General features: G+C 49.4%; 1 protein-coding gene across 1 annotated transcript in view; it reads right to left on the bottom strand.

Moving 5' to 3' along the window:
• CSTPP1 (centriolar satellite-associated tubulin polyglutamylase complex regulator 1) overlaps positions 1 to 26,978 on the bottom strand; it is a 204,622-nt gene that overhangs the window by 14,905 nt on the left and 162,739 nt on the right. Inside the window, exon 4 of the mRNA XM_004585348.4 lies at positions 3,948 to 4,032. Coding sequence (XP_004585405.1) covers positions 3,948 to 4,032 — 85 coding nt within the window. The remainder of the gene's footprint in view (positions 1 to 3,947; positions 4,033 to 26,978) is intronic.

The raw sequence follows: 26,978 nt of genomic DNA on the forward strand, positions 1-26,978 counted from the left end.
ACATCACAAAAACTGTTAAAGAAACACTGATGACTACATCGGTGAATGGAGGACACACATGCTGGTCTTGTCCTTAAAACTAACGTAGAACCTCTGGATTACTGTTAGGACCAGACAAGGACTCTTCCTTTCCACTTCGTTCACGTCATCTTTCACTCTGTAGGACATTTCTGCAGGTGGATGTCTAGGGACTTTGCTAACAGGTTTGGCGCAGAGTTTGCCTGTTTCTTAAGAATTCTCAAGGGCCCGGCATGGTAGCCTAGCAGCTAAAGTCCTCAACTTGCACACGCCAGGATTCCATATGGCTGCAGGTTCATATCCTGGCAGGCTCACTTTCCATCCAGCTCCCTGCCTGTGGCCTAGGAAAGCAGTTGAGGATGGTCCAAGGCTTTGGGAACCTGCACGCATGTGGGAGACCCGGAAGAGCTCCAGGCTGCTGGCTTGGATCAGCTCAACTATGGCCTTTGCGACCACTTGGGGAGTGAACCATCGGATGAAGAGCTTCCTCTCTGTCTCTTCTCTCTGTATAGCTGACTTTCTAATAAAAATAATAAATGAATCTCAAAAAATTCTTATGTACAGTCTTTTAAAAAACATTTGAGAGTGAGGGAGACAAAGATTCAATCCGCTGGCTCACTCCCTAAATGTACCTGAGCCAGGAAGTTAACCCAGGTCTCCCACGTGAGTGACAGGGGCCCGGGAGCCTAAACTGTCATGCACAGCCTCCCAGGAAGCCCCTGGCTGGAAGCTGCAGCTGGTAGCCAGGGCTGGGTCTGACTCAGGAGCCTGGACATGGGACGCTGACATCTTAAGCAGCATCCCGACCGCAGAGCCGGACACCTGCTCCTTAACTCCAGTCTCCTAAGATGGATTGTGTCAGTCAATGGACCTTGGAAGGATTTCCTCATCCTTGGAGTGGTGAGAGCAACAGTATTTCAGAACACCCAAAACCAGCTAAGCAGAATCCTTGAAGCATGCTCCACGTCGAGGACCTGGGATGACATCGAGTGGCCGTTCCCCATCCCTGAGTACTGAGGTGGTTGGGAGACTGGGTGTGGCTTCTCCCCTTACCGCCTCCCCTCCTCCAGATACACAGAGAAGAAAAAAGAAAACGTGGAAACAATGGTCTCACCCACATTCCCATAGCCCTCCTAACTTCCCACCCTAATCAACTATGTAAATATAATAATAAAAAAAAAGAATGCTGAGTCTGGGGTCCCGTGCCACAGCCTAGTGGCTAAATCCTTGCCTTGCATATGCCAGGATCCCATATGGGCACTGCTTCATGCCCTGGCTTCTCTATTTCCCTTCCAGCTCCCTGCTTGTGGCCTGGGAAAGCAGTACAAGATGGCCCAAGGCTTTGGGATCTTGCACCCGCATGGGGGACCTGGAAGAGACCCCTGGTTTCTGGCTTTGAAATGGCTCAGTTCTGGCCGTTGTGGCTGCTTGGGAATGAACCAACAGATGACAGATCTTTTTCTCTGTATCTCCTTCTCTCTTTAGATTCGCCTTTCCAATAAAATAAATAAATCTTAAAATAAAAAATGCTGAGTCTCACACACACCCTAAATTTTGAGGTTGCATCCAGGGAGCAAACTTGATGGCAACTTCTCTTGGCTGCTTTTAAATGACAAGACTATCGTCTATGGATTTTTTTTTTTTTTTACTGGCTAAAAAACCAAACAAACAAAACAAAACATCCTCAATCTCCTTTGCACTAGAGATAAGGTAAAATGCTAAAATGTATAACACAACTTTTACCAGCAGTCAACTGTTACTGGGAAAGACAAACACCCACTGCACTGTGTAGGGGAAGAACCCGCACACCTTTGGGTGTGTCATCGCTATCCAGGTCTTCACATGACCAGCAAAGTGGGCTCGCGAGCTGCGACCTGCAGAGCCCCCCTCGGGGTGAGGCTGTCTGCCACCAGTGGCAATGGACTTGCCAGCCTGCAAGTCTGCAGGGGAGTGAATCTCCCCATGATGCAGCTGTGGCTTCCGTGGGTCCAACCCCCAGCCAGTTATGATGGCACAGGCTCTGTGGGGCAGGAGAGTGATGGAGCTGTGAGCCCCGTCCCTGGACCCAGGCCCCCGCTCCCCACAGCCATGCGTCCTCTGCCCTTACACTCACAGTGACTTTGGGCAACACAGTTCATCTCTTGGAGCTTCCGTTCCCTCCTCAGCAAAGTGGCAAGCAATGGTGTTTTTTTATTTCAGAGGGAGACTGAGCATGCGCGAGCACAAGGCAAATGTTCCCAGCCACCCCAGCCACTGCTACCCTACCCACATGAGGACTGGCTAAGGGATTGGCTGGGACTGGGCCACGTCCAGGAGGCCAGACGTTACCCCCAAGTTTTCCCAGGTTGGTAGCAGCGATCCTTGAACTACGCCCACTGCCTTCCCGGGGTACACCCTAACAGGAAGAAGGGTCGGGAGCAGAGGCAGGTGTCAAACCCGGGCAGTCTGATATGTCATCCTGAGGCTTCTTAACTACTAGGCTATAACTCTGACCCAGAAGCCCCCAGAAGTTTTTATAAGAATTAAGGTAATTCAAAACCATGTCAATTCCATAGTGTTGCAGATTGCTGTTGATGTTATATTGGGACTCTTAATTGACTGGGATGATATTCTACCAGCTCTAACTTTGGACCAGAAATGGTCTCCCCAAGAAGCTGTTCAACCCATCTGGACAATAAGTAGCTGGACTCTATGCTTGGTATATGTTTGCAAGGAAAGAATCTTGATTGAATTTGAACTGTAATACTGCATCAAGGTGGAGGAATCCACCAGGGGGGAGGGGCGTGGGGAGGGGTGGGGGGATTCCCAGAGCCTATGAAACTGTCACATAATGCATAATAATTAATAAAAAGGGGCCCAGTGCCGTGGCCTAGTGGCTAAAGTCCTCGCCTTGAACGCCCTGGGATCCCATATGGGCGCCGGTTCTAATCTCGGCAGCTCCACTTCCCATCCAGCTCCCTGCTTGTGGCCTGGGAAAGCAGTCGAGGACGGCCCAAAGGATTTGGGACCCTGCACCCGTGTGGGAGACCTGGAAGAGGTTCCTGGTTCCCGGCTTCGGATCGGCGTGCACCGGCCCGTTGCGGCTCACTTGGGGAGTGAATCATCGGATGGAAGATCTTCCTCTCTGTCTCTCCTCTGTGTATATCTGACTTTGTAATAAAATAAATAAATCTTTAAAAAAAAATAATTAATAAAAAAAAAATAAAAAAAGAAAAAAAAAGAATTAAGGTAATTAAGGTAAATACATTTCAATGGAACAATGAAAGTAAATGCATGCAATATAGCTTAGTAAATCCGTTTTTTTTTTTTTTTTTCAGAAAACAAAACTTTTGTTAGACTTCAGTTGCAACCCTAGCTCATGTTTTGTATTACCATATAAAAGTAAACTGAGGCATAGCCCAACAACCTCAGTTGGTCAAAAGACGGGAATGGCAGTGAGGTAAACAGCCCCCTGGCATCTCACCAGTCTTGCCACGCCCTGTTTGGGACCCTTCTGGAAGACCCTCTCCGCGCGCACGCAGCAGCCCCTCCCCCCCGCCAGGGGCTCCCTCAACCTTCCCACTGCAAGCCAAGTCTTGCCGCCTCTTTTCTCGGCATGTCCTCCGGGGTTCATGTGTGGTTGTTGTGCTTTTCGGGTTGTTTGGGTGTGGGTTTCTTTTTTGGCATCTGCCTCTCGCCACCTTTCAACTCCCTCTCCAGGCCCCGAGGCGCCCCACGGGAACCGCCAGGGTCGTCTAGCTTCCCTTTGAAAACACGCAAAGTACTAGGACTGAGGGAAAGTCCCAAATAGACCGCTCTCAAATATATCCATTTCTTCCCTATTCGTTTTTTTTTTTTTTTAATTTCCCCCTCTGTGCCCATGCCCGGTTTCTCTGAGGCGTGCGGAGGGCGGGCCACCGAGGGGCCAAGAAGCCCGCATGCGGACGTACCTGGCTGCTTTCTGCGTGAGCTCCAGCGGGAAATCCGGGCAGAGCAGCTGCAGCAGGCAGTGGTACTCCTTCATGGTGAGCAGGTCTGCGGAGGGAAAGGAGAGGGGCGGCTCAGGCCTCTGCTCATCCAGTCGCGGGTTTCAGACCTAGTTTTTGGTAGTGCTGCCCTCTTACAGGTAAGTTGGTGTGTGGGCCATGCCGCTAGCCACGACCTGCTGGGGGTCAGCTGCTCAGACCACCCCTTCTCTCTCTATATACATACCTATATATATACACATACATATATCTAAAATAAAAATACATATGTATATTTTTTAATTGGAAAGGCAGGTATACAGAAAGAAGAACACAGAGAAAGATCTTCCACTGGTTCACTCCCCAAGTGCCTGCAATGGACAGAGCTGAGCCAATTCAAAGCCAGGAGCTCTTCCAGGTCTCCCACATGGATGCAGGCTCCCAAGGCATTGGGACGTCCCCGACTGCTTTCCCAGGTCACAAGCTGGAAGGGAGCTGGAAGGGAGCTGGAAGGGAAGTGGAAAAGCCAGGACACGAATCAGTGTCCATATGGGATTCCGGTGCTCAAAGGGGGAGGATTAGCTAACCAAGCCATTGTGCAGGGCCCTCAGACCAATATATCTACAGAGCATTTCCTGGCAGGGAGGCACACAGATGTGGTGTTTTGATCAAAGGAGCTTCGCTAGTTTGGGAAATAGTCAGGTTATGGGAGAAAACAAGAGTGGGACTCTGAGCCAAGAGCGGTAGCCTAGTGGCTAAGGTCCTCACATAACATGAGTCAGGAGCCCATATAGGTGCTGGTTCTAATCTGGGCGGCCCTGCTTCCCATCCAGCTCCCTGCTTGTGGCTTGGGAAAGCAGTGGAGGACAGCCCAAAGCCTTGAGACCCTGCACCTGCATGGGAGACCCAGAAGAAGCTCCTGGCTTTGGATTGGCTCAGCTCTGGCTGTTGTGGCCACTTGGGGAGTGAATCAATGGATAGAAGATCTTCCTCTCTGTCTGTCCTTCTCTTTTTACATCTGACTTTCCAATAAAATAAATAAATCATAAAAAAGAAGAAGAAAAAGAAGGTGGGATCTTCATCAACGTGTCCACTTGGTTTTCCTTGTATACACAAGTCTGGAAGAATGAGGCATTTCAAAGTGGATCAACCCTGTGGCGAGTCTCTGGCATGGGAGCATTCTAAGACCATCCACGGTGTGCCTGGAGGCAACAGTGTAAGGAAAGCAGAGAAACCTACAAACCTTACCCTGTTGTCCAGCACTGTAGCTGGCCGCTTCGGCTGGATGCCTGCACACGAGTCTGGGCACCCCATCACAGGCAGCCAAGACAGGCCTGCCAAGTCATACCACCCAAAGGTCCCTGGTACCCGGAGACAGGGCTAATGAGAGAGTCCAGAGCTGAGGCTCTGAGGTCCAGCAGACAAAGCAGAGACAATCCCCAGGAGGCCGCTCAGGAGCCCAGGAGGGGAGATTTACACGGGTGCCTAAGCGTTTTATTACTGCATGTATAAAGCCAAAAGGTTTCACATCAGCCAGGCAGCGGCCATTTGGACACGCGCAGCAGAGCCATTTCAGATGCAATTCCAGGCTAATACTGGGAGAAGGGGATCCAGAGGGCATGGCGACATTTGGGGAACGAAGATGATGATCACAGGCTCTTGGTTTCTTGGGACCTGAATCAGCCCAAGCCACAGGCATCCTCTTCTCCTGCCCCTGCTAGCTTGGTTGATGCTTTTTCCAAGACAAGTTTAAAAAAAAAAAAAAAAACCTCTAGGGACAGGCCTGGGTTCCTACTAGTTTTTCATCAAAGCTCAACGCAAGGTGGGGGCAGAGTTAGACTAACCACATGGACCGGCGGGACACCAAGGGCAGAGACTCAGCGTCAGCCAGGGTCAACGGGGCAAGACGGATTTTTGCGGCCTTGGGTTTGGCCGCTATGGGGTGTGCGCTTCCTCTCCTCACTCGCTTGACCCTGGGCCCCGCAGGGCAGGAGGGCCTTCTCTTCTTCCCGGGAGGGAGTGGGATGGCTGCTCACGGTCACAGAGCCTTGGGGTGAGCACCGGGTGGGCGAGGCAAAGGGATGATGGGAGAAAAGCCAGGGAAGCTGATCTGTTTCTTCACTTGTCGCTAGGGAACTTGCACAGTCACACGAGTGCTTTGTTTCTGTCTTTGATGATAAGGAGCGCATAGAGGAAAGCCCTACCATTGGATTTCTGCTACTTTTTCTGGGCTGGACTTTGGTGGACATATCTGATACCACGCTGACGGGGAGGGTAGAGTGTCTCACAAGACTTGACACTGAACTCCAGACTCACCTACAAAATATCCTTGGGAAGAGAAACAGGCTAGGAAAAATGAGTGGGGAGACAGAGTTCTCGAACTCCCGTAGTCCGTAGGGAAAGACCACGGTGAGGATGCCCAGTCTCCTGGTTCGAGAGCCCACCCATCCTCCAAATTTCAGGTTTTTGTGTTTTTTTCTAGTTTACTGACTTCAAATACATGCTTCCCAAAGACAAAAGAGAATAACTTACAAACATACAAAAACACCACATATTGAACTTCTTTCATGCAATAAAACGCTCTTCAAAATGTCCCAAACACAAACTCATCCTGCTCACCGCTTTGGGGAGGGGACCTGACTCTCCTACATGCTGAGTGAGCAAAATAGACAAAGAGATGGACGAAATGACAAGCAAATAAACAACTTTTAATTGCGGTGGGGGAACAGTCCTAACTGCATTGAAGTGGTGGCCAGATAAGATCAAGGCCAGGGCCTTTCAAGGAAAGGGCATGTAGCACTTAGAGGATGGGGAGGAGGGCAAGTGGGAAGACCTGTTTCCAAATCAGCACACGGGGTGGGGTGGAGGCTTCAGCAGTGAAGCCACACCACAGTGCCTGGCTTGTTTGCCAGCCCTGGCTCTCTGATAACGCACACCCTGGGAGGCAGCAGGGGATGACCAAGTAACTGGGCTCCTGCCACCCGCGTGGGAATCCCAGACTGAGTTCTCAGTTCCCATCTTTGGTCTGGTGGTCTAGCCTTGGCAATTGCGGGCAGCTGGGGAGTGAACCAGCAGATGGAACGTCTGACTGCTTTTTTGTTTGTTTGTTTGTTTTTGAAGGTTTATTTACTTTTACTGAAAATTCAGATATATAGAGAGGAGAGACAGAGAGGAAGATCTTTGTGGCCGCCATGGCTGGAGCTGAGCTGATATGAAGCCAGGAGCCTGGAGCTTCTTCTGGGTCTTCCACATGGGTGCAGGGTCCCAGGGCTTAAGCCGTTTTTGACTGCTTTCCCAGGCCTAGGAAGGGAGCTGGATGGGAGTCGGGGCAGTCAGGACAAGAACTGGCACCCATATGGGATCTTGGTGCCTGCAACATGAGGACTTCAGCCACTAGGCCACCAGGCAGGCCCCGCCCCCTCTTTTTCCTTTTTTAAAACTCCATTCATTTATTTATGTATTTGAAAAGGCACTGAAACAGAAAGAGAGAAGACAGAAAGGTCTTCCACTTGCTGGTTCCTTCTCCGAATGCCTGCCCATGGGCAGGGCTGGACCAGGCCAAGTCAGGAGCTGGGAACTCTGTGCTCATCTCGCCTGTGGGTTGTAGAACCATGACTTGGGCCATCACCTGCTGGCCTCCCAAAGGTGCGCATCAGCACAAAGTTGGAACTGGGAGTGGAGTCAGCTCTTGCGAAGCCAGCTGCTCCAATGCGGGATCATGGGTCCAGTGATCTCTTAACTACCAAACAACATCCCCTGACCCAGTGTGTGAAATTAAAAATAAGAAACCACCACCAGGAGACTGATGGATGTGCGCCAGCTGTCTCTTTTCTACTCCACAGGCTGTGCTTCAAATCTCAGCTCTCCAGCGTGACAGCTTTATAGCCTTGGGCAAACTGCTTACTGTGTCTGCAGCTCAGTTTCTCACCTGTAAAATGAGGATGCTGATACCTGCTCTTCAGGGTGGAAGTCAAGCCTAAAAAACAAGGATGGTGTTTGTGAAGCACTTAGCCACATGTCTAGAACTCAGCGCCAGCACACAGTGGGAGCTGCTTGGCGTTTTGCATCCAGGGGGCAAATACAAGGTGCAGAGGAAGATGTCTCTTGCTGAGTTTGGGGGCTTGAACACCGAGAAGCGTTTCTGCCTTTGAAATTCCCCTGCAGGCTGTCAGAGCCAAACCTTTTCCCACAGGATTCAGCTGTTTAGCCTGACCACGTGCCGCCTCCATGGTGGGCATAGCGTGGCAGTGATGGGGAGGCAGGGGGCCCACACTCGGGTACTCCTGCCCCCCTTGCTCCTGCCTTAGCTGTGTCTTCTGGTTCCCAGAGTGTTCCCCACCATCTCCACAGCCTACTCCCGGCAGCCTCTTGGGCTCTGTGAGAGTGAACAATCTTCACTGAGTTCTTATGCTCTCGCGCTCGGCACTTGAACGGACTCAGCCTCCCAGCAGCCTGATGAAGTAGGCTCCATTGGTCCCAGTTTCATTTCACAGAGAAGGACGTGGAAACTTAGAGGGACCAGAGGAGGCTTGCGGCAGGGAGGCCACCTGTTTTTCTAGAGCAAGGTCCCGGACAGGGCAGGAAGGGCAGTGGACCAAGGGCTGCAGAGGCTTGCTAAGAACACTTGCAGCCAGGATTTACTGAGCACTTACTAAGGGCCAGGCTCTGTTCTCTTAGGGTTTTTTTTTTTTTTCCAAGATTTATTTATGGAGAAGAGAGACAGATCTTCCATCTGTGGCTACAACGTACAGAAATGAGCTGAGCTGAGCTGATTCAAAGCCAGGAGCCAGAAGCCTCTTCTGGTCTTCCACATGGGTGCAGGGTCCCAAGGCTTTGGGCTGTCCTTGATTGCTTTCCCAGGCCACAAGCAGGAAGCTGGGCAGTTAGGACACAAACCGACACCCATATGGGGTCCCAGCATTTATAAGGTAAGGATTGAACCAACTGAGCCATTGTGTCAGGGCCTGTCCTAGGGTTTTACCTCTTTTAGTCTTCACTTTTGTTATCCCCACTTCACATCTTTCACAGATTCAAAGTATGCATGCTTAAAAAGTAGGACTGGGGGCCTGGTGCGGTAGCCTAGTGGCTAAAGTCCTTGTCTAAAATGTGCTGGGATCTGATGTGGCACCGGTTCTAATCCTGGTGGCCCCACTTCCCATCCACTGCTTGTATCCTGGGGAAGCAGCTGAGGACGGCCCAAAGCCTTGGGAGCCTGCACCTGCGCGGGAGACCCAGAAGACCCAGAAGAAGCTCCTAGTTCCTAGCTTCAGATCGTGTCAGCTCCGGCTATTGCAGCCACTTGGGGAGTGAATCAGCAGATACAAGATCTTTCTCTCTGTCTCTCCCTCTCTCCATATATCTGACTTTCCAATAAAAATAAATAAATCTTAACAACGACGACAACAACCAAAAAGAAGTAGGACTGGGATCCTAACCCAGCTAACATTTTCAGCACCTTGATTTCATCAGCCATGATGTGTGAGGCCTAAGAACCCGCTTTCCCCTCCACACACAAGTCAGGAACTAAACAGTTCCAGGTGAACTGGATCAAGGAGACAAATCAAGGGAACTGGGAGTTTTCGTGTACAAAATGGAGTCTGAAAGGTTCTAATTACTGTCAACAGGAAAGACGGCAGCTCCAGGCGGCGGCTTGGGCTGGGGGTGGGGAGGGTGGGAGCAGTACACCTGTGTGCTGGCTCGCCCCAGCCATCCTTCATCCTCACCCACCTGCCAGCCGCGCTGCATCCTGGCAGGTGCAGAGAAGGTAAGCAGTGTGTACTAACAGACGTCTTCTCTAAAGGAATCCCCCCAACAATTAAGACAGCTCCAGCCAACAGGTCCCGAAAGTTCAAAGGCAAAGACATAAGAAGCCTTTGGTGTAAGATCAAAATCAGAAGCCTCTCCACAAATTGGAGCTTCTCTTTGTGTGGGTGGCCAGAACTGTTAAGCATTCTTTCTCTCAGCCCGTGGTAGTCTCGCCAGCCTTGTGCCTGGCTCTGCACCAACAGCAGTTTTTACATTGTTGAGCCTGTCAGCTCCAGGGGCAGCACAGCACAGCACAACCCAGCGCTGTGTCTGAGTGTGAGCTACAGTCAGGCTGTCTGGGTCCACCTCTGGCCTTCAGCTCCGCAAACGACTGCGCCTTTAAGCTCCCTGTGCCCCAATATTCTCATCTGCAAAATGACAGTACACGTGTGGAACTGCCGGGGATGAACTGACAACACTTAGCACAGAGCCTGCCTGACCTCAGTGCCCGGCTAATCCTTGTTATCCTTATTTGAGAATGCTAACAACCAGGGCTCAGAGAGGTCAACCCAGGCGGGAAGCGGGCTGAGCTGCTCCTGAGGCCCATACAAGTCCTCCCCTAGCAGGTGGGATCCAGCTGGTGTGTGGACAACTTCTGAAGACAGGACAATTCACACCGGGGACTGTTCACACCACAGGACTGGCAGTCCCTAGGTAAGGTCAGATACCCTTCAGGGAGGCCCCCAGTAAACAGGGCGGGGAAGCTGGGCAGGGAAACTGAGTTAGTGCCCAGTGCTGCAGACTTGGCAATCAGGTGGCCTGGCTTCAAAATCTGGTCCCACTTCTTTCCATCATGACAAGGTAGTGGATAAGTTATGTAAATTCCCAGAGCCTTGGCTCTCCTGCCATAAAGGTGTGACTCACTAGGCCCAGCATGATGGCCTAGTGGACGGGTCCTTGCACCTACATGCACTGGGATCCCATGTGGGCGCCGGTTCACATCCTGGCTGCTCCACTTTCCATCCAGCTCCCTGCTTGTGGCCTGGGAAAGCAGTTGAGGACGACCAAAAGCCTTGGGACCCTGCACCCATGTGGAGGACCCGAAAGAGGCTCTGGGGCTCCTGGCTTCAAATCAGCTCAGCTCTGGTCATTGTGACCATTTGGAAGATCTTTTTCTGTCTCTTCTCTCTGTAAATATGCCTTTCCAATGAAAATAAATTTTTTTTCTTTTTTAAATAATATGACCTGCCTCAGTGTTTATGGGGATCAAGTACTGTCACCGTGCGAACAGAGAGACAGGGACAGCTCCAGGTCTGCGAGGAATTGTGGCAGCCTGAAGGGGGTGTGAGGGTCAAGGCCGCAAAGTGCTGGGGTGGACAGTGTTCTGTTTGGCAGGTACAACTTCCCTCCACAAGGTGCAGCAAGTCACAGCAGGACATGGGCCTGCTGACTTCTATAACCTTCTCTCCCCTGTCCTGCTCAGCGGCTCGATGGGTACCAGTTTCACTATGAGAACCAGGAGAAGCCAAGGCTTGATAGTGTAGAAATTCACTTTATCTCTGTTACAACTTGTATGTAAAATACCTTTGCTTTCCAGATAAAGCAGCACCTTGACTAAAGATACTCGTTTCTTGGTTACCTCCACTCTGATCCCACAGAGTGATGGATGAGGTTATTTTAACTACGAAAATTCAGGCAGTTAGAACTCCTTGAGTCCCAGTATATCCAAGGGGGCCAACAAACTCTCCTTTGTAAGAAACCAAGGGTGTCTTTTGTACATCTCATCTGTCCTCCTGTGGCAGACCCTCCCCCCACCCCTCGCCTCTGGGGTTTGGTGGGGGTGGCTAAGACATTTTTCCATCTTCCTGGAAGACTACTGTGTGGTCTCCGTGATTTGCTTAGAAGAACAGTGGTGGGGCCCAGCACAGTAGCCTAGCAGCTAAAGTCCTTACCTTGAGTGCGCTAGGATCCCATATGGGCGCTGGTTCTAATCCCAGCATCCCCATCCCATCCAACTCTCTGCTAGTGGCCTGGGAAAGCAGTCCAGGACGGCCCAAAGCCTTGGGACCCTGCACCTGCGTGGGAGACCCGGAAGAAGTTCCTGGCTCCTGGCTTCTGTTTTCAAATCAGCTCAGCTCCAGCAGTTGCAGTCACTTGGGGAATGAATCAACAGATGGAAGACCTTCTCTGCCTCTCCTCCTCTCTGTGTATCTGACTTCACAATAGAAATAAGATAAATCTTAAAAAAGAAACAAGAACAGTGGTGACATGAGGTTACAGACTCCCATGCTGCCACTCTTCCTGGGACACAGTGCCTCTGCCAGGGTCACAGTGTTGTCACCAAAGACGAGGACTGACAGCTGGAAGAAACTGGGATCTCTTCAGTTCCTACTCAGAGAAAGGCAGCTCCAAAGCCCAAGTGAGGCTTTATTTTTTTAAGCTCTCAGCGTCCGAGAGATGAGACTGAGGGCTTGATCTGAACTCACCGTGTGAGTGTCGGGGTGTTGGCTGGAGATAATGAGATGCCACCACGCCACGGGGAGCCCCAGAGGCAGGAAGCGCCTCGAGTTGGCTGGCTGTGAATACCACAGCCCACGAGTGGACTCTCCAATTTCCAACCGTGACTGTTTTGATGTTCTTTTCTGCAGGGCTGTGAAGGCTCATTCTAAATGACACTTGCCCTCCTCTGGGCTGCTGTGCCAGGAGATGCTGGGAAGGACAGAGATAGCTCTGGCCCTGACCACAGGACCCCTTCCTAGCCTCAGGGCACTGAGGCTGTGTGCCCAGGCCGCAGCTGAGCAAATACTCCTCCGTGCTGCTCTGCGGGGAGGGGCCAGGGCCAGGGAAGGAGCGCGGACGTCTGCCAGCCTCCCCTCGCTGTGGCACCGGGCACTGCAGGTCACGGGAAGGCCATGAACCTCCTAGGCCCACGTGCCTGTCAAACGAGCCCGAAAGGGCGGGCTGTGTTTTACGTGTTCTTCTGTTGGCATTGCTGTTGTTTTCCATCGTAAGCAGACAGGGAAATGGTAATTAGTTTACTGACAGAAATGAGAAGCAGTGGCTTCCAGTGGCACCTGTTGGTATAAGCGCTTGGGTCATTATTAACAGTACCCTTGCCAACTTCTTATTCCCTAGAGCATCGGCAGCATGCTGTGAATGGGGCAGAAAGCCAGACTTCCGCTGTGTGCTTTATGATGACGCGGCCCAACACTTAGTGAGAAATGTGTTTAGCTCATTTCTATTTGGCTGGTATATGTATGTGGGTACCTCAAAAAGTTGGTGGAAAAAAATGGAAGTGAAAAGTAATGGGGAGAATCCAAGTACCTATGAAACTGTGTCACATAATACAATGTAATTAATGAATTAAAAATAATAAATAAATTTTAAAAAAATAAAAGAAAAATAACGAACAATTTTCTACCAACTTTTAGAAAAAGAGTTATTCATTTTTACTGGAAAGATAGGTTTACAGAGAAAAGGAAAGACAGAGAGAAAATTCTTCCATCTGCTAGCTCACTCCCCAAATGGCCTCAGTGGCTGGAGCTAGGCCAGGAGCCAGGAGCTTCCTCCAGGTCTCCCACACAGGTGCAGCGTCCCAAGATTCTGGGCCTTCCTTGATCACTTTCCCAGGCCACAAGCAGGGAGCTGGATGGGAAGTGGGGCGTCCATATGGGAATCCAGCACTGGAAGGTGCAGCCGTCCCTCCTGGCCCTTTATCTACTTTTTGAAGTACTCTTGTATGTTCTAGGCCAAGTATTAAATCAGGCATAGGAACAATTTCCTGGGAATGTTTATAACAAATGAAAACATATGTTACCAGACACCAATGTAAAGAAAAGGGCACCTCCAATCAGAACCTGACAATACCCTTTTCGGGATCATATATGGCACACACAGCCCTGGTCAGGGTCGTGGGCAACGTCCAGACACCTGCAGGGCCTAACCAGAGGCTCGGTCTGCAGCGATGGGGGTCACTGAGAACTGGAGGTCCAAGGCAAGGCTTTATCCTGGAGGAAGGTCATTGTCATGGAGCACTCTGATGACATGAAACATAACAGGGTTGGGCCCAGCGGCGTGGCCTAGTGGCCAAAGTCCTCGCCTTGAATGCCCCGGGGTCCCATATGGGTGCCGGTTCTAATCCTGGCAGCTCCACTTCCCATCCAGCTCCCTGCTTGTGGCCTGGGAAAGCAGTCGAAGACAGCCCAAAGCATTGGGACCCTGTACCCACGTGGGAGATCTGGAAGAGGTTCCAGGTTCCCAGCTCCGGATCGACGCGCACTGGCCGTTGCGGCTCACTTGGGGAGTGAATCATCGGACAGAAGATCTTCCTCTCTGTCTCTCCTCCTCTCTGTATATCTGACTTTGTAAATAAAATAAATAAATCTTTCAAAAAAACAAAAAGAAACATAACAGGGTGCCCCTGCCTGGGGTGGATGGCTTGTGGCACTGGGCACGGAGGCAGCAATGGCAGAGAAGAGAAAGTCTCTGTCCATTGGTGATGGGGCTGGTTACTCTGTCCTGGGCACAGGCTCCTGTCCACTTAGTAAGGGAATAAGGGGGCAGCTGTGGACCCTGAGATGCAGAGCAGGCTCTTGGCACTACAGACTCCCTCCCAGAGAGTGCAGCGGCCCACCCTGGAAGTTACCCAAGCCCACAGCACTTGCACCTTCACTCACAGGCTCCCGCAGCTTCCTGGAGGGATGGGGATGGTGGTGGTGGTAGTCGTGGGGTTCCCACATCCCGTTTCTATTCACAGGCAGAGGATAGGGTGTGCCCTTGAAAACAGACCCCTCAGAGCCAAGGCCGACTTCTCCTGCAGGAAGGAAGGAAGCAGGAGCCGTGGCGAGTTCTGGAGATCCACTCTTCGGGGAAGTGAACAGGGATGGCTAAACAGGCATGGAGCTGAAATGGGAAGTCAACTTCTGTCCCTCCTGGCCTCCCTGTGAGGGGTCTCTGGAACACCTCACTCAACCTTTGTAACAGAAGTGTATTTTAGATGTCTTTGGATGGGTTTTTATGGCTAGAATGATGGTTTCAATTTTTTTTCTGCCTGGGGGAAGATCTAGTCTGCCACAGAGACACATCACACTATAAGCTAAGAACCTCATCAGAGCTCTGGGATGATTCCCTTCCTCTGGCCCATCTTTTCTGGGCCCCAGCTTTTTCCCTATAAGGGAAGGTGTAACACAGGAGAGTTGAGCACATAATTTTTAAAGAGATACATATTTTCAAAACAGAAATCTAGGGGTGGGTCATTTGGCTTAGGGGTCACGATGCTGGCTGCAGTGCCTATATCCCATGTTGTAGAGGCTGGGCTGGAACCCCAGCTCGGGGCCTAACCCCAGCTTCCTGCCAGCCAGTGATGGCCCGTTAGGAGGCTTGGAGGCAGTTTCTGACTCCTGGCTTCGAGCTGGCCCAGTCTTAGCTGTTGTGGGCATTTAGAGGGTGAACCAACAGATGGGTGCTCTCTGTCTGTGACTGTTTCTCAAATAAAATAAATAAATAAAAATGCATGACAAATCTATTTTTTAAAGGGAAATCGTCTAAGGAACCTCAGTATGAGGGGACTTCATAGAGTTTGAGAAAGACAGAATTAAAAGTCAAGTTTGTTGAAAAATGGAAAGTTTCTTCATAATACCTAATTTTATGTGGACTTTTGGAAGATCCCTCATATATGATGTGAAGAAAAAAACCTTTCTTATCCACCCACCTCTTCTGGGGCTCTCACGCACATTAATGGGGACAGGGAGGGAAGGCCTGAGCTCTCCAGAGAGCTACAATGGAGAAGCTTCCAAACCGCGGTCCCAATCACCTCCCCCCTCAGATCACATGGCACTTCCAACTCAGCCATTCCAGGTCAAAATCTGGGATCCTGGGCTAACTTACTGATGGGGTAACTTTCTGATGGGGTAGGCCCATGAGAAATGAGAGGGGACAATAATAATAAATAAAAGTGCTTATTAAGGACAACAATCGCGTGAGTAGTGATGTTGCTAACACTCAGCACAGAGAGCTTTGGACTGGAGGGAAATTAAGGTGCAGCGTATGGCAGGAGGTAGGCAGTCAAAAACAGTATCCACCGTTGCTACCTGAGGCACCTGCTCAACAAAAGGCACAATTCACTTCAGTTCTCCCAGTTCTCTAGCAGCTCAAGCTAGCGGGTGGCTGGAACAATTCACCTCCTTATCTCACGATTATCATATCTTGCCTTTGTTCTTTATTGATGAGTAACAGACTTCCTGCCCCAAGGCAGTTGCACTCCACCTTCCCAGACGGAAGGCCAAGGCATCACCAGTGCCAGGCTCTACCTTGTCACTCTTAGCAGCGCTGACGGCTGCTATTAGCAGAGAGACTGCATATGGACGCCGAGCCCCTAGCACGTGCATACTGCTTTTGACCCCCTTAAGAAGCCTGTGGGGTGCGGAGAGTGTAATAATAGTGTTGGCTCCTCTTTTATACACAGGGAAAGTGAGACTCCACAGAGGACAGACTCACTAAGTCAGTGGCGGGCAGTGCCAGGGTCCGACCCAGCCCTCTTGTTCCAACGCAAGGCCTCTCTCCAGCAAGCAGGCTGGCCCCGGACACGTCCTTTGCTTTTCTGCCAGTCTTCCCTGGGGTCTCAGCCTCAGTTCTAACACCTTAGTACAGTGAATTCCTAGGATTTGGAAATCTATCAATACTTGGGGTCTTCAACAGTTCACAGAACATGTGCATTTTTATTTTTTTTAAAGATATATATGTATATAGATATATGTTTTGGAAAGTCAGATATACAGAGATATACAGATATACAGATGGAAGATTTTCCATCTGCTGGTTCACTCCCAAGTGGCTGCAACGATTGGAGCTGAGCCAATCCAAAGCCAGGAGCCAGGAGTTTCTTCCAGGTCTCCCAAATGGGCACAAGGTCCCAAAGCAGTCCTTGACCGCTGTCCCAGGCCACAAGCAGGGAGCTGGATGGAAAGCGGGGCTACCGGGATTAGAACTGGTGCCTATATGGGATCCTGGTGTGTTCAAAGCAAGGATTTTAGCCCTTAGGCTACCGCATCGGGCCCCAGAACATGTGTATTTTGAAAAGGCCATGAATGGATTTCAATATTTTGTACCTAAATAGACTTCTCTCTCAACTTTTTTCCCCAAAAACTTTTAAAAAAAGATTTATTTATTTATTTATTTTCATTGGAAAACCATATTTATAGAGAGGAGTGACAGAAAGATCTTCCTTCTGCTGGTTCACTCCCCAAGTGGCCACAACAGCCAGAGCTGAGCCAATCTGAAACCAGGAGCCAGAAACTTCTTCTGGGTCTCCCATGCGGATGCAAGGTCCCAAGGCTTTGGGCTGTCCTCGATTGCTTTCCCAGGCCACAAGCAGGGAACTGGATGGGAAGTGGAGTAGCTGGACACAATCCCCAGTGCATGCAAGGTGAGGACTTTAGGTATTAGGCTACAGTGTTAAGCCCTTCCCACAGACTTTTAAGCATCCCTGTATTGCTGTTGATATTTAAAGCTATCAGTAGCTGTCCTAACTCTTTTTTTTTTCTTTTATGTTGGCTCTAGGGCTTATCTGGTTCCAGTTGTCCTTGCCGACCCCTAAACAGCCTGCCATGCCCTCTCCATTGTTAGTGTATTCCTGCAAATGTCGGGGAGAAAAGAGAAGGAACAACAACACTCAACATTTGAAGCACGGAGAAGCCTATATTTACACTGTTAACAACTAGATACATATTAGTAAGAGAAAAGCACATTTAATTTATGTAAAATACTTCAACTACCTTTTCTTTTCCAATTTAAAATCAAACTGAGAGTTGTGATAGAATTTGATAAGCTGTCAGAAAAACTGTCTAATGGAGATGTATGAAAACATGTCAAAGGAAGAAAAACACAACACTGTTAGAAGTGATTGCTTCTCTGAGCGTTCCACTCTCCAACGCAACTAGAGAATAAACAGGAAGTGGAATAGATCAGGCATTTGATTCACTTGAAATACATTTTCCTTCTTTTCCAAATAAACAGAAGCCGTGGCTAGCGGGGTTAATCACTGAGGGTAAGCTGAACCAAGACAGACTAAAAATAATTTTAAAAATCAACCATCTAAGTTGTCTGGTTGTTGCTGGTGCATGAGTGGGTGTGCTGTCCCTGGTGATTTTGTGGGCAGGTTTATAAAGACGACAGCAGCATCCACTCGCTTCTCCCAACACTGATGGATTTATGGCTACCCATCAACTAAAAAAACAGCTCACGAAACACACACAGTCAGAAGCAGAAAGGAGGTAAGACAAACACACGCATCTCTCCAGATGAATCCACCTTTGTGTTTCCTGCCATTTCCTGTTTTCTGTGGGTAAGTCTGATGTGTCGTGGCTATAATTATATGTATATGTGTGGGTAAGAGAAAGGCAGTTTAGAGGAAAGAGAGTGTTTGAATTGCTGGGGGGACTGGATGGGAAAGGAAATTGATGTTAACAGTTACTGTTCCTTAAAGTCCTTAGCTTTGTTTTTCAGTTTGGTTTTCCTGGTAAAGGATTCTTTGCCTGTAAAGTGAGTGAATCACTCATCTTATTTGAATAAGAATGTGAATCAAATGACAGTTACCCTCCATCCTGGAAAATGACACAAGTTAGGTTCTCTGAAGCCTGATCCTTATCTCTCCCTTAACCTGGCAGGCCTACAAAAAGCTGGGGGAACAGACGAGCCCACTCAGTTTCTTTCAGGCACAAGTGTTCTTTAAGACAAAGCCCAAACTGGCACACCTGGCACACCTGGCACATGGGTATCTGGGTTCCTTCCCCGGTCCTGCACTGATGGAGCGCCTTCCACTGAGCACCAACTGCCTAAGTTGCTTCCTTTGTCATCCCTCACATACATGTATTTATTTTGAAAGGTACATGGAATCAGTCATCCCCACGCCCACACGCACAAAGGGAGACAGGGAGGCAGAGAGAGAAAGAGAGAAAGAGAGAGAGAGAGAGAAGTGGGGAGGGAGGACTGGTCATCCACTGGTTGGTTCACTCTTCAGATGCTTGGAGCAGCACTCAGGCTGCACCTGGCAAAGCTGGGAGCTGGGAACCCAATCTGGGGCTCCCACATAGGTGGCAGGGACCTAGGTGCCTAATCCATCACTGACTGCCTTCCTGGATGTGCCAGAGCAGAAATCTGGAATCAGAGTGGAGCTGGGATGGCATGCAAGTATCCCAAGCAAGATCCTTTTTTTTTTTTTAACTTATTTTTTATATATCTGAAAGCCACAGTGAGAGAGAGAGAGAGAGAGAGAGAAAAAGAGAGAGAGAGAGAGAACTCTATCCACTGGTTCATTTCCTAAATGCTAGCAACAGCCAGAGCCAAGCTAAAGCCAGGAGCATGGAACTCCAGTTGGGTCTCCAACATAGATGGCAGGGACCCAAGCACTTGGCCATCCTTTGCTGCTGCCTAGGATGCATCAGCAGAAACCTGGACAGGAAGAAGAGTAGCTGGAACGTGAACTGGCAGTTTAACACACGGTGCCACATCTGTTAAGACACGAGGTCTTAACTACTGTGTAGTGGGGACACTCTTCGTGCTTCAGATGTAGATGACCAGAGCCGTTCAGACTAAGTCCCTATGATTGTGAGCCCTCCTGACACCCTGAAATTTGTCTGGCTTATACATAACATCTTAAATGTTAAGAAAAACGCAAAGCAGTGAGGACACAGCCAAACATTTTTTTTTAATGTTTATTTATTTTTTTATTACAAAGTCAGATATACAGAGAGGAGGAGAGACAGAGAGGAACATCTTCTGTCTGGTGATTCACTCCCCAAGTAACTGCAACGGCCAGTGCTGAGCCAATCCGAAGCCAGGAGACAGGAACTTCCTCCAGGTCTCCCACGCAGGTGCAGGGTCCCAAGGCTTTGGGCCGTCCTTGACTGCTTTCCCAGGCCACAAGCAGGGAGCTGGATGGGAAGTGGAGCTGCCGGGATCAGAACCGGCGCCCATATGGAATCCCAGTGCGTGCAAGGTGAGGACTTTAGCCGCTAGGCCACGCCGCTGGGCCGGCAGCCAAACATTTTTAAAAAGCAACAACATCAGGAACAATGTGCAGACTTTTCAAATTGTTACACCCCAGGCTCTTTTGGGAAGTCAGATTCCAGAATTCTCTCACTGGTATTCTGGATGGTTGAAACGGTGACACAAAGCCTGTGTAGGACTCACAACCTGCTGGAAGAGTGGACATGCTGGAATCTCAATTCACTGCTTCCCAGGCAGCTTAAGAGGGTTTGGAATTAGGAGAGCCGGACTTCGACACACCTGCACACCTGCCTACACACCTGCACACCTACCTAGCCTCATGGGTTGGGCAAACTTCTACTTAATCAGAAAAGGTTATAAATAGGACCTGGCACGGTAGCCTAGTGGCTAAAGTCCTTGCATGCGCTGGTTCTAATCTGGGCGGCCCTGCTTCCCATCCAGCTCCCTGCTTGTGGCCTGGGAAAGCAGTTGAGGATGGCCCAAAGCCTTGGGACCCTGCATCCAAGTGGAAGACCTGAAAGAGGCTCTGGGGCTCCTGGCTTTGGATTGGCTCAGTTCTGGCTGTAGCGGCCACTTGGGGAGTGAATCAATGGGCGGAAGATCTTCCTCTCTGTCTCTCCTCCTCTCTGTATATCTCACTTTCCAATAAAAATAAAATAAATCTTTTTTTTTTTTTTTTTAAAGATTTATTTTATTTTTATTACAAAGTCAGATATACTGAGAGGAGGAGAGACAGAGAGGAAGTGGAGCTGCCGGGATTAGAACCAGCGGCCATATGGGATCAAGGCGAGGACCTTAGCCACTAGGCCACGCCGCCGAGCCCAAAATAAAATAAATCTTTAAAAAAGTTATAAATTGCTTCCTCCCGGGTTCTGCATAGCAGGGGCTCTTGTTACTGCTCTCCCAGCACGTCCTTCCATTCAGCTTTTGCTCAGAACACTTCAGCCACTCTAGCTTTGCTATTTCTCGATTAAGTCAAACACGCTTTCGCCTGGGGCTTTTGTATGCACTTTCCCCTCTACCCAGCTCTTACTTCCCCTGATCTCTGCTCAAACGCCATCTTACCAGCAAGGCAAGTGCTCGCCATATTATTCAAAGCAGCAACTCTCTTTTTAATGCATGTCTCATTTTTTCTGTTCAATTTTTCTTTAAATAACTTTACCAGTGTATGATACTCCCTGTTGCGTACTTCAGGGCACTGGTGATGGACAGGATCCTTGTACGTAACCGGCGTGAACCTTGGCATTTGCGCTCGCCTAACTGCTTCTGTGCTTCCAGACTGTTTCTTCCCATAGAGGCCTGTGATGTGCCTTCCATCAAGGCATCTAGTACATACAGGAGCACACTCTCATCAGCTACATGTTTCCCGCACAAGATACTTTTCTCAAGAGGCTCCTTCTAAGGTAGGTCCTCGCTGCTGCTGAGCTGTGAGCATCCTCTTGCGGACAGCACTCTGACTCCAGGATCTGGGAGGCTGTCGGTGGTCCTTACAAGAGGTGCTTTCTTCCTTCCCAGGTCCCTGCAGACAGCAGCACACAGCCGCCAAGGCCCCCATTCAGGCCCCTGCAGACAGCAGCACACAGCCGCCAAGGCCCCCATTCAGGCCCCTGCAGACAGCAGCACACAGCCGCCAAGGCCCCCATTCAGGCCCCTGCAGACAGCAGCCCATAGCTGCCAAGCTCCCATTCCCACTCCCGTTCCTCACCTTCTCTCTAGGGCACTTGTTTAAACTCTGATACTTGTCTTCCTTCTAGAATGTAATCTCCAAGAGGGCAAGAATGGTGACTCTTAGTTACTGCTGCCTCCTTCCTGCCTTGAGAGAGAGAGAGAGAGAGAGAGAGAAAGAGAGAGAGAGAGAGAGAGAACAAGTGCTCCCATCTGCTGGTTTATTCTCCAGTTGCCTGTGATGGCTGGGGCTCAGTCGAACTTTGGAGCTAAGAACTCCATCCAGTTCTCTGAAGTGGTGGGTGGGGACCCCAGCTACTTAGGCCTACCACCATGCTCTTCACTGGCAGGAGGTAAGAACCAGGAGTTGGAGCTAGGAATGGAACTTTAGGGACTCGGGTGTGGGATGTGAGAGTTTTGCCAGCTAGGCTGAAGGCCTGTCCCTGATGCTAGTTATTTATTTATTTGTTTTTAAACACTTATTTATATTTATTGAAAAGGCAGATTTCTAGAGAGAAGGAGAGACAGAGGGAGAGTTCGTTCATCTGCTGGTTCACTCCCCATATGGCCACAATGGGCAGAGTTGAGCAGATCTGAAGTTGGCAGCCAGGAGTTTCTTCTGGGCTCCACTATGGGTGCAGGGGCACAAGGACCTGAGCTCTACTGCTTTCCCAGGCCATAAGCAGGGAGTTGGAGGGGAAGTGGAGCAGCTGGGACACAAACCAGCACCTATATGGGATGTTGGCGCTTGTAGGCAGAGGATTAGGTGGTTGAGCCACTGCGTGCCCTCCTGCTAGTTCTTAAGGAATAAACATTATAGTAGAAAGGTTGCTGTGAAGCATATAGGAGTGAATCGGTTCACACTTGCTATTATAGAGAGTGTAGTTGGCAGATAGGTTTTGTTTGGCTTGAATGGTGTTTAAAATTTTGAGCTAGGGCCCAACACAGTAGACTAGTGGCGAAAGTCCTCACTTTGTACGTGCTGGGATCCCATATGGGCACCAGTTCTAATCCCGGCAGCTCCACTTCCCATCCAGCTCCCTGCTTGTGGCCTGGGAAAGCAGTGGAGGATGGCCCAAAGCTTTGGGACATGGGAGACCTAGAAGAGGCTCCGGGACTCCTGGCTTTGGATTGGCTCAACTCTGGCCTTTGTGGCGGCTTGGGACGTGAATCAGTGAATGGAAGATTTTCCTTTCTGTCTTTCCTCCTCTCTCTGTATGTCTGACTTTCCAATAAAAATAAACAAATGTTAAAAGAAATTTTTTTTGAGCTAAAACATCAAAAAGTCAAGATACTTCTGGGCCCGGCGTGGTGGCCTAGCAGCTAAAGTCCTTGCCTTGAACGTGCGGGGATCCCATATGGGTGCTGGTTCTAATACCAGCGGCCCCACTTCCCTTCCAGGTCCCTGCTTGTGGCCTGGGAAGGCAGTGGAGGATGGCCCCCAAAGCCTGGGGACCCTGCACCCATGTGGAAGACCTGGAAGAAGTCCCTGGCTTCTGTTTTGGATTGGCACAGTACCAACCGTTGGTGTCACTTTGGGTCAGTTGGGGAGTGAACCATTGGACAGAAGATCTTCCTCTCTGTCTCTCCTCCTCTCTGCATATCTGACTTTGCAATAAAAATAAAACAAATCTTAAAAAAAAAGGTACTTCCAACACAGCATAGATCTATGTACAACTTTTTCTTTTTTAAGATTTGTTTCATCAGAGCCAGGAGCCAGGAATCTCTTCCGGGTCTTCCATGTGGGTGCAGGGTCCCAAGGCTTTCCCAGACCACAAGCAGGGAGCTGGATGGGCAGTGGAGCAGCTGGGACAAGAATCAGCACCCGCATGGGATGCCAGCAGTTGGAAGTGTAGGACTAGCCAGTTGAGCCAACACACTGGCCCATTCGCTTTCCTAAGTTTTAGTCATATTAGGGATGGCTTTCCTACCTTCTGTTGCCTAACAGGAAAAGTGAGGCTGAATCAAAGAGATGCGTTGGCCATGCTGTACCACAGCCTCATTGGAGCAAGCTGGCTGCTCTCCAGGTCTCCGTCTCTTCCTCTGTACAGTGGTGATAAACTTATTTTTTTTTTAAAGATTTATTTATTTTATTACAAAGGCAGATATACAGAGAGGAGGAGAGACAGAGAGGAAGATCTTCCGTCCGATGATTCACTCCCCAAGTGAGCTGCAACGGGCTGGTGCGCCGATCCGAAGCCAGGATCCAGGAACCTCTTCCGGGTCTCCCATTCGGGTGCAGGGTCCCAAAGCATTGGGCCGTCCTTGACTGCTTTCCCAGGCCACAAGCAGGGAGCTGGATGGGAAGTGGAGCTGCCGGGATTAGAACCGGCGCCCATATGGGATCCCTGGGTGTTCTAGGCGAGGACTTTAGCCGCTAGGCCACGCCGCCGGACCCGATAAACTTGTTTTTTTGAGAACAAAAGACCAATGACTTGGAGGTTCCTTTTTAGTTACCAAGTTGCAAATGGACAAAGTTCCAATGCTGAGAACAATGAGAAGATTTTTTTTCTTTCCAGGTGTCTGTACCCTAGACAGAAATAGAGAGTCCATTTAAAAATTAACTAACATGGACAATCTTGAATGTCTAAATGCCAGTGAGTCTCTAAGTGGGCCAAAGAGATTTTGCAAAGTTCAAACACTTAAGCTTCTGTGACTAAGTTAAAGGTTTTGGTGACACGGTCCGATTATACTCAGATCTTTAACAAGTTTGGCCATCTAGTTCCTCAGTACAAAGCAAATTAGAAGAGGAAAAAACTATAAAAGGCAGGTGCGAGGACAGTAGTGAGAACTGAGGCAGTAACAACATGAACGGACTGAGCAGCAGGAAATATTCTGGAAGCATATGCAGCACACAGTGCAATGAGTTCTAAGACAACAATTTCCTGTCCTCCCCCCAAGGAGTGTAAAACAGCGTATGAGCATAAAGATGATGCTTAGATGTCAAGATAAGTTTTAGAAGAAGGCAAGGATTTGTGTTGTGGCCCAGTGCATTAAGCCACTGCATGCTGTGCCAGCATTCCATAATGGAGGGCTGGTTTTTGAGTTCTGGCTGCTCTGCTTTCCACCCGCCTCTCTGCTAATGCACCTGGGAAAGCAGCAGATGATGGCACAAGTGCCTGGGAGGCCGAGATGGCGGCCCAGGCTCCTGGCTTCGGCCTGGCACAGCCCCAGCTGTTGTGAGCATTTGTGGAGTGAACAAGCAGATGGAAGATCTCCTTCTCCCTGTCTCCCTGTCAATCTGCCTTTCAACAAATACGTAAATCTTAAAAAAAAAAAAAAGGCATTGAAGGCCACTGTTTGTACATTTAAATATATTGAGAAAATATTTCCATGTAATTTATATGAAGAACAAGACAACTGGTTCTGAAACAGCGAGTTGCAAAACAGCGCAACTCTTTTTAAATCAATTTTTAATTTTTTTCAGTTTTTCTGTTTGTTGCTCCTGTCTCATGAAGTTGGCTCTCTGTTTTTGAGCTCCCTAACTGCTTTGCATGGCTAATCTCACTTTTTCTCTCTGGCAAGAATGCTGCAGTGTGTAAGCATCACCTTCACTTCCCTGGCAGACTCACGGAGGTGAAGGACTGGGCCCAGCGGTTACAGAACCAGCACGCAGCACATTCGGGCCCCGAACCACGGGGTCTGCCTGCGTGTCCCCGTTTATGGAGGGCTGAATGGCTGACTTATTTGCCTGTGTGCCCCGTTACTACCTAACCCTCGTTCTCAGTGTTGGAAGTGAGTCCATTTTGTGATTTCACAACTTGCAAGAGCCTTGGACTCACTCGTGGGATTACAGATCCAGCCTTTTGCTCTCAAGTAAATAATTATTAGCTTCATTTTGCAGATGAAGAAACTAAATCCAAAAGAGTAAATAAATCCTTTAATAAAAAAAAAAAACAACTCTTTCAAAAAAATGTTTAGTGAGTGTTTTGCTCTGTGTCTAAATAGACGGCAAGCTCCTCAAGCTCCTACAAGCACAATTCGGGAACGGTCTCTGTTCCGAATCTGTGGCTCAGAGGTGGGGCCCGTGGCGTCAGGGGGAGAGACTGTATCTAAACAAATAGCTCCACTGACCCTTGGGCTTGACCTTGTGGTCAAAAGTATACTTTCTGGAGTGAGTAACTCCTGAGCTCATATCCAAGGTCCACTACTTACTGGATGAAAGATCTGCAACAGGTGAATTGCAGTATGGGAGCTTCAATCCCAACATTTCTGAATTGGGGCATTGCAGAAACGCCTGTCACGTAAGGTTTTTCGACAAGGTTCATTCATTCAGCAGACATTATGGAGTGTTTGCTATGCTCTAGGTATTTTTTTTTTAACTTTTTTTTGGCAGGGGGGAAGGCAGATTTACCGAGAGAAAGAGAGACAGAGAAAGATCTTTCATCTGCTGGTTCACTCCCCAGATAGCCACAATGGCTGGAGCTTCTTCTGGATCTCCTTCATGGATTCAGAGCTCTAAAGCTTTGGGCCATCCTCTACTGCTTTCCCAGGTCACAAGCAGAGAGCGAGAATGGGAAGTGGAGCAGCTGGGACTCGAACCAACTTTCATATGCGATCCCGGTGCTGAAATGGGAGGATGAGTCATCGAGTCATAGCACCAGGCATGTGTTAGGTATTTTTTTTTAATAGGGGCTTGGGATACTTTAGAATCCAAATAGATGAATTCCTTGTCCTCATGACGCTTAGCTTATAGTGGGGAAAGCAATAAATGACCAAGTATAAGTTACTAGCAGGGATAGCCAACGAGGTGCTTGGAACAGGATGTGGTTCACAGTGCAGCGTGGCATCTCCATAGCACTGACACTCCGCAGAGCTGGCCTGGAAGGTCAAGCTCACAGGGACTACACCTTTTATGCACTTGGGCGGGGTGAGAGTCCTTTGACATTTGCCCAAGTACAGAAAACCTAGATCAAAGGCCCAGATGATCCCCCGGCAGTGAGGGGAGAGATGGTTAATTCTCTGCAGGTGCTCAGAGAACTGAACTAACAGAGGCATGCAAAGTCAACATAGCTTCAATAAAAGACAGGGAGGGAGCAGGGTGTGGAGCCGGGGGGACTGAGTTTTAAAGGCTAACCTGAACACAAGTGTTATTAGCAACACAAGGCAGAAAGCAGTGGAGCGTGGAGGCGTCACCTACAGCAGTTGAAACCCATCCTGAGATCCCTGAGACCACAAAGTCACGGTCATAATGACTACAAACTGCCAGCAAGTAAGCCAGGGAGCCCAGCAACATGAACGCACTTGTGTGTCAGGAGAAGAAACAAATCAAGACATTCAGGCAAACCCGGTTCCTTTCCTTGTGGACGTTCTTTAATCTTTAATCTCTCTTTCTTGACACTGGGCACCGATCTTGCCCAAACAAGACAAAGGCTAACTCGTGAGCAGCTCATCCCACTTGTCTGGGTGAAGGACTTCCGAGGAGACATGTGCCTGGTGTCTGCCAGGATAAAGCCACGTGCTCTCTTGATCAGACTGTCTCACTTTGGGCCTTTCAGAGTTAACAACACCCCTTCTCCCAGCCTTCCAACTGCCCTGTCTGGCTGTCAGAGCCCCAAGGGTCCTGAGGCCAGGCCATGTCAGCAACGTGAGGATGGAGGC

Source organism: Ochotona princeps, chromosome 4 (genome assembly GCF_030435755.1).
Source record: "Ochotona princeps isolate mOchPri1 chromosome 4, mOchPri1.hap1, whole genome shotgun sequence".
NCBI classification, from domain to species: Eukaryota; Metazoa; Chordata; class Mammalia; order Lagomorpha; family Ochotonidae; genus Ochotona; species Ochotona princeps.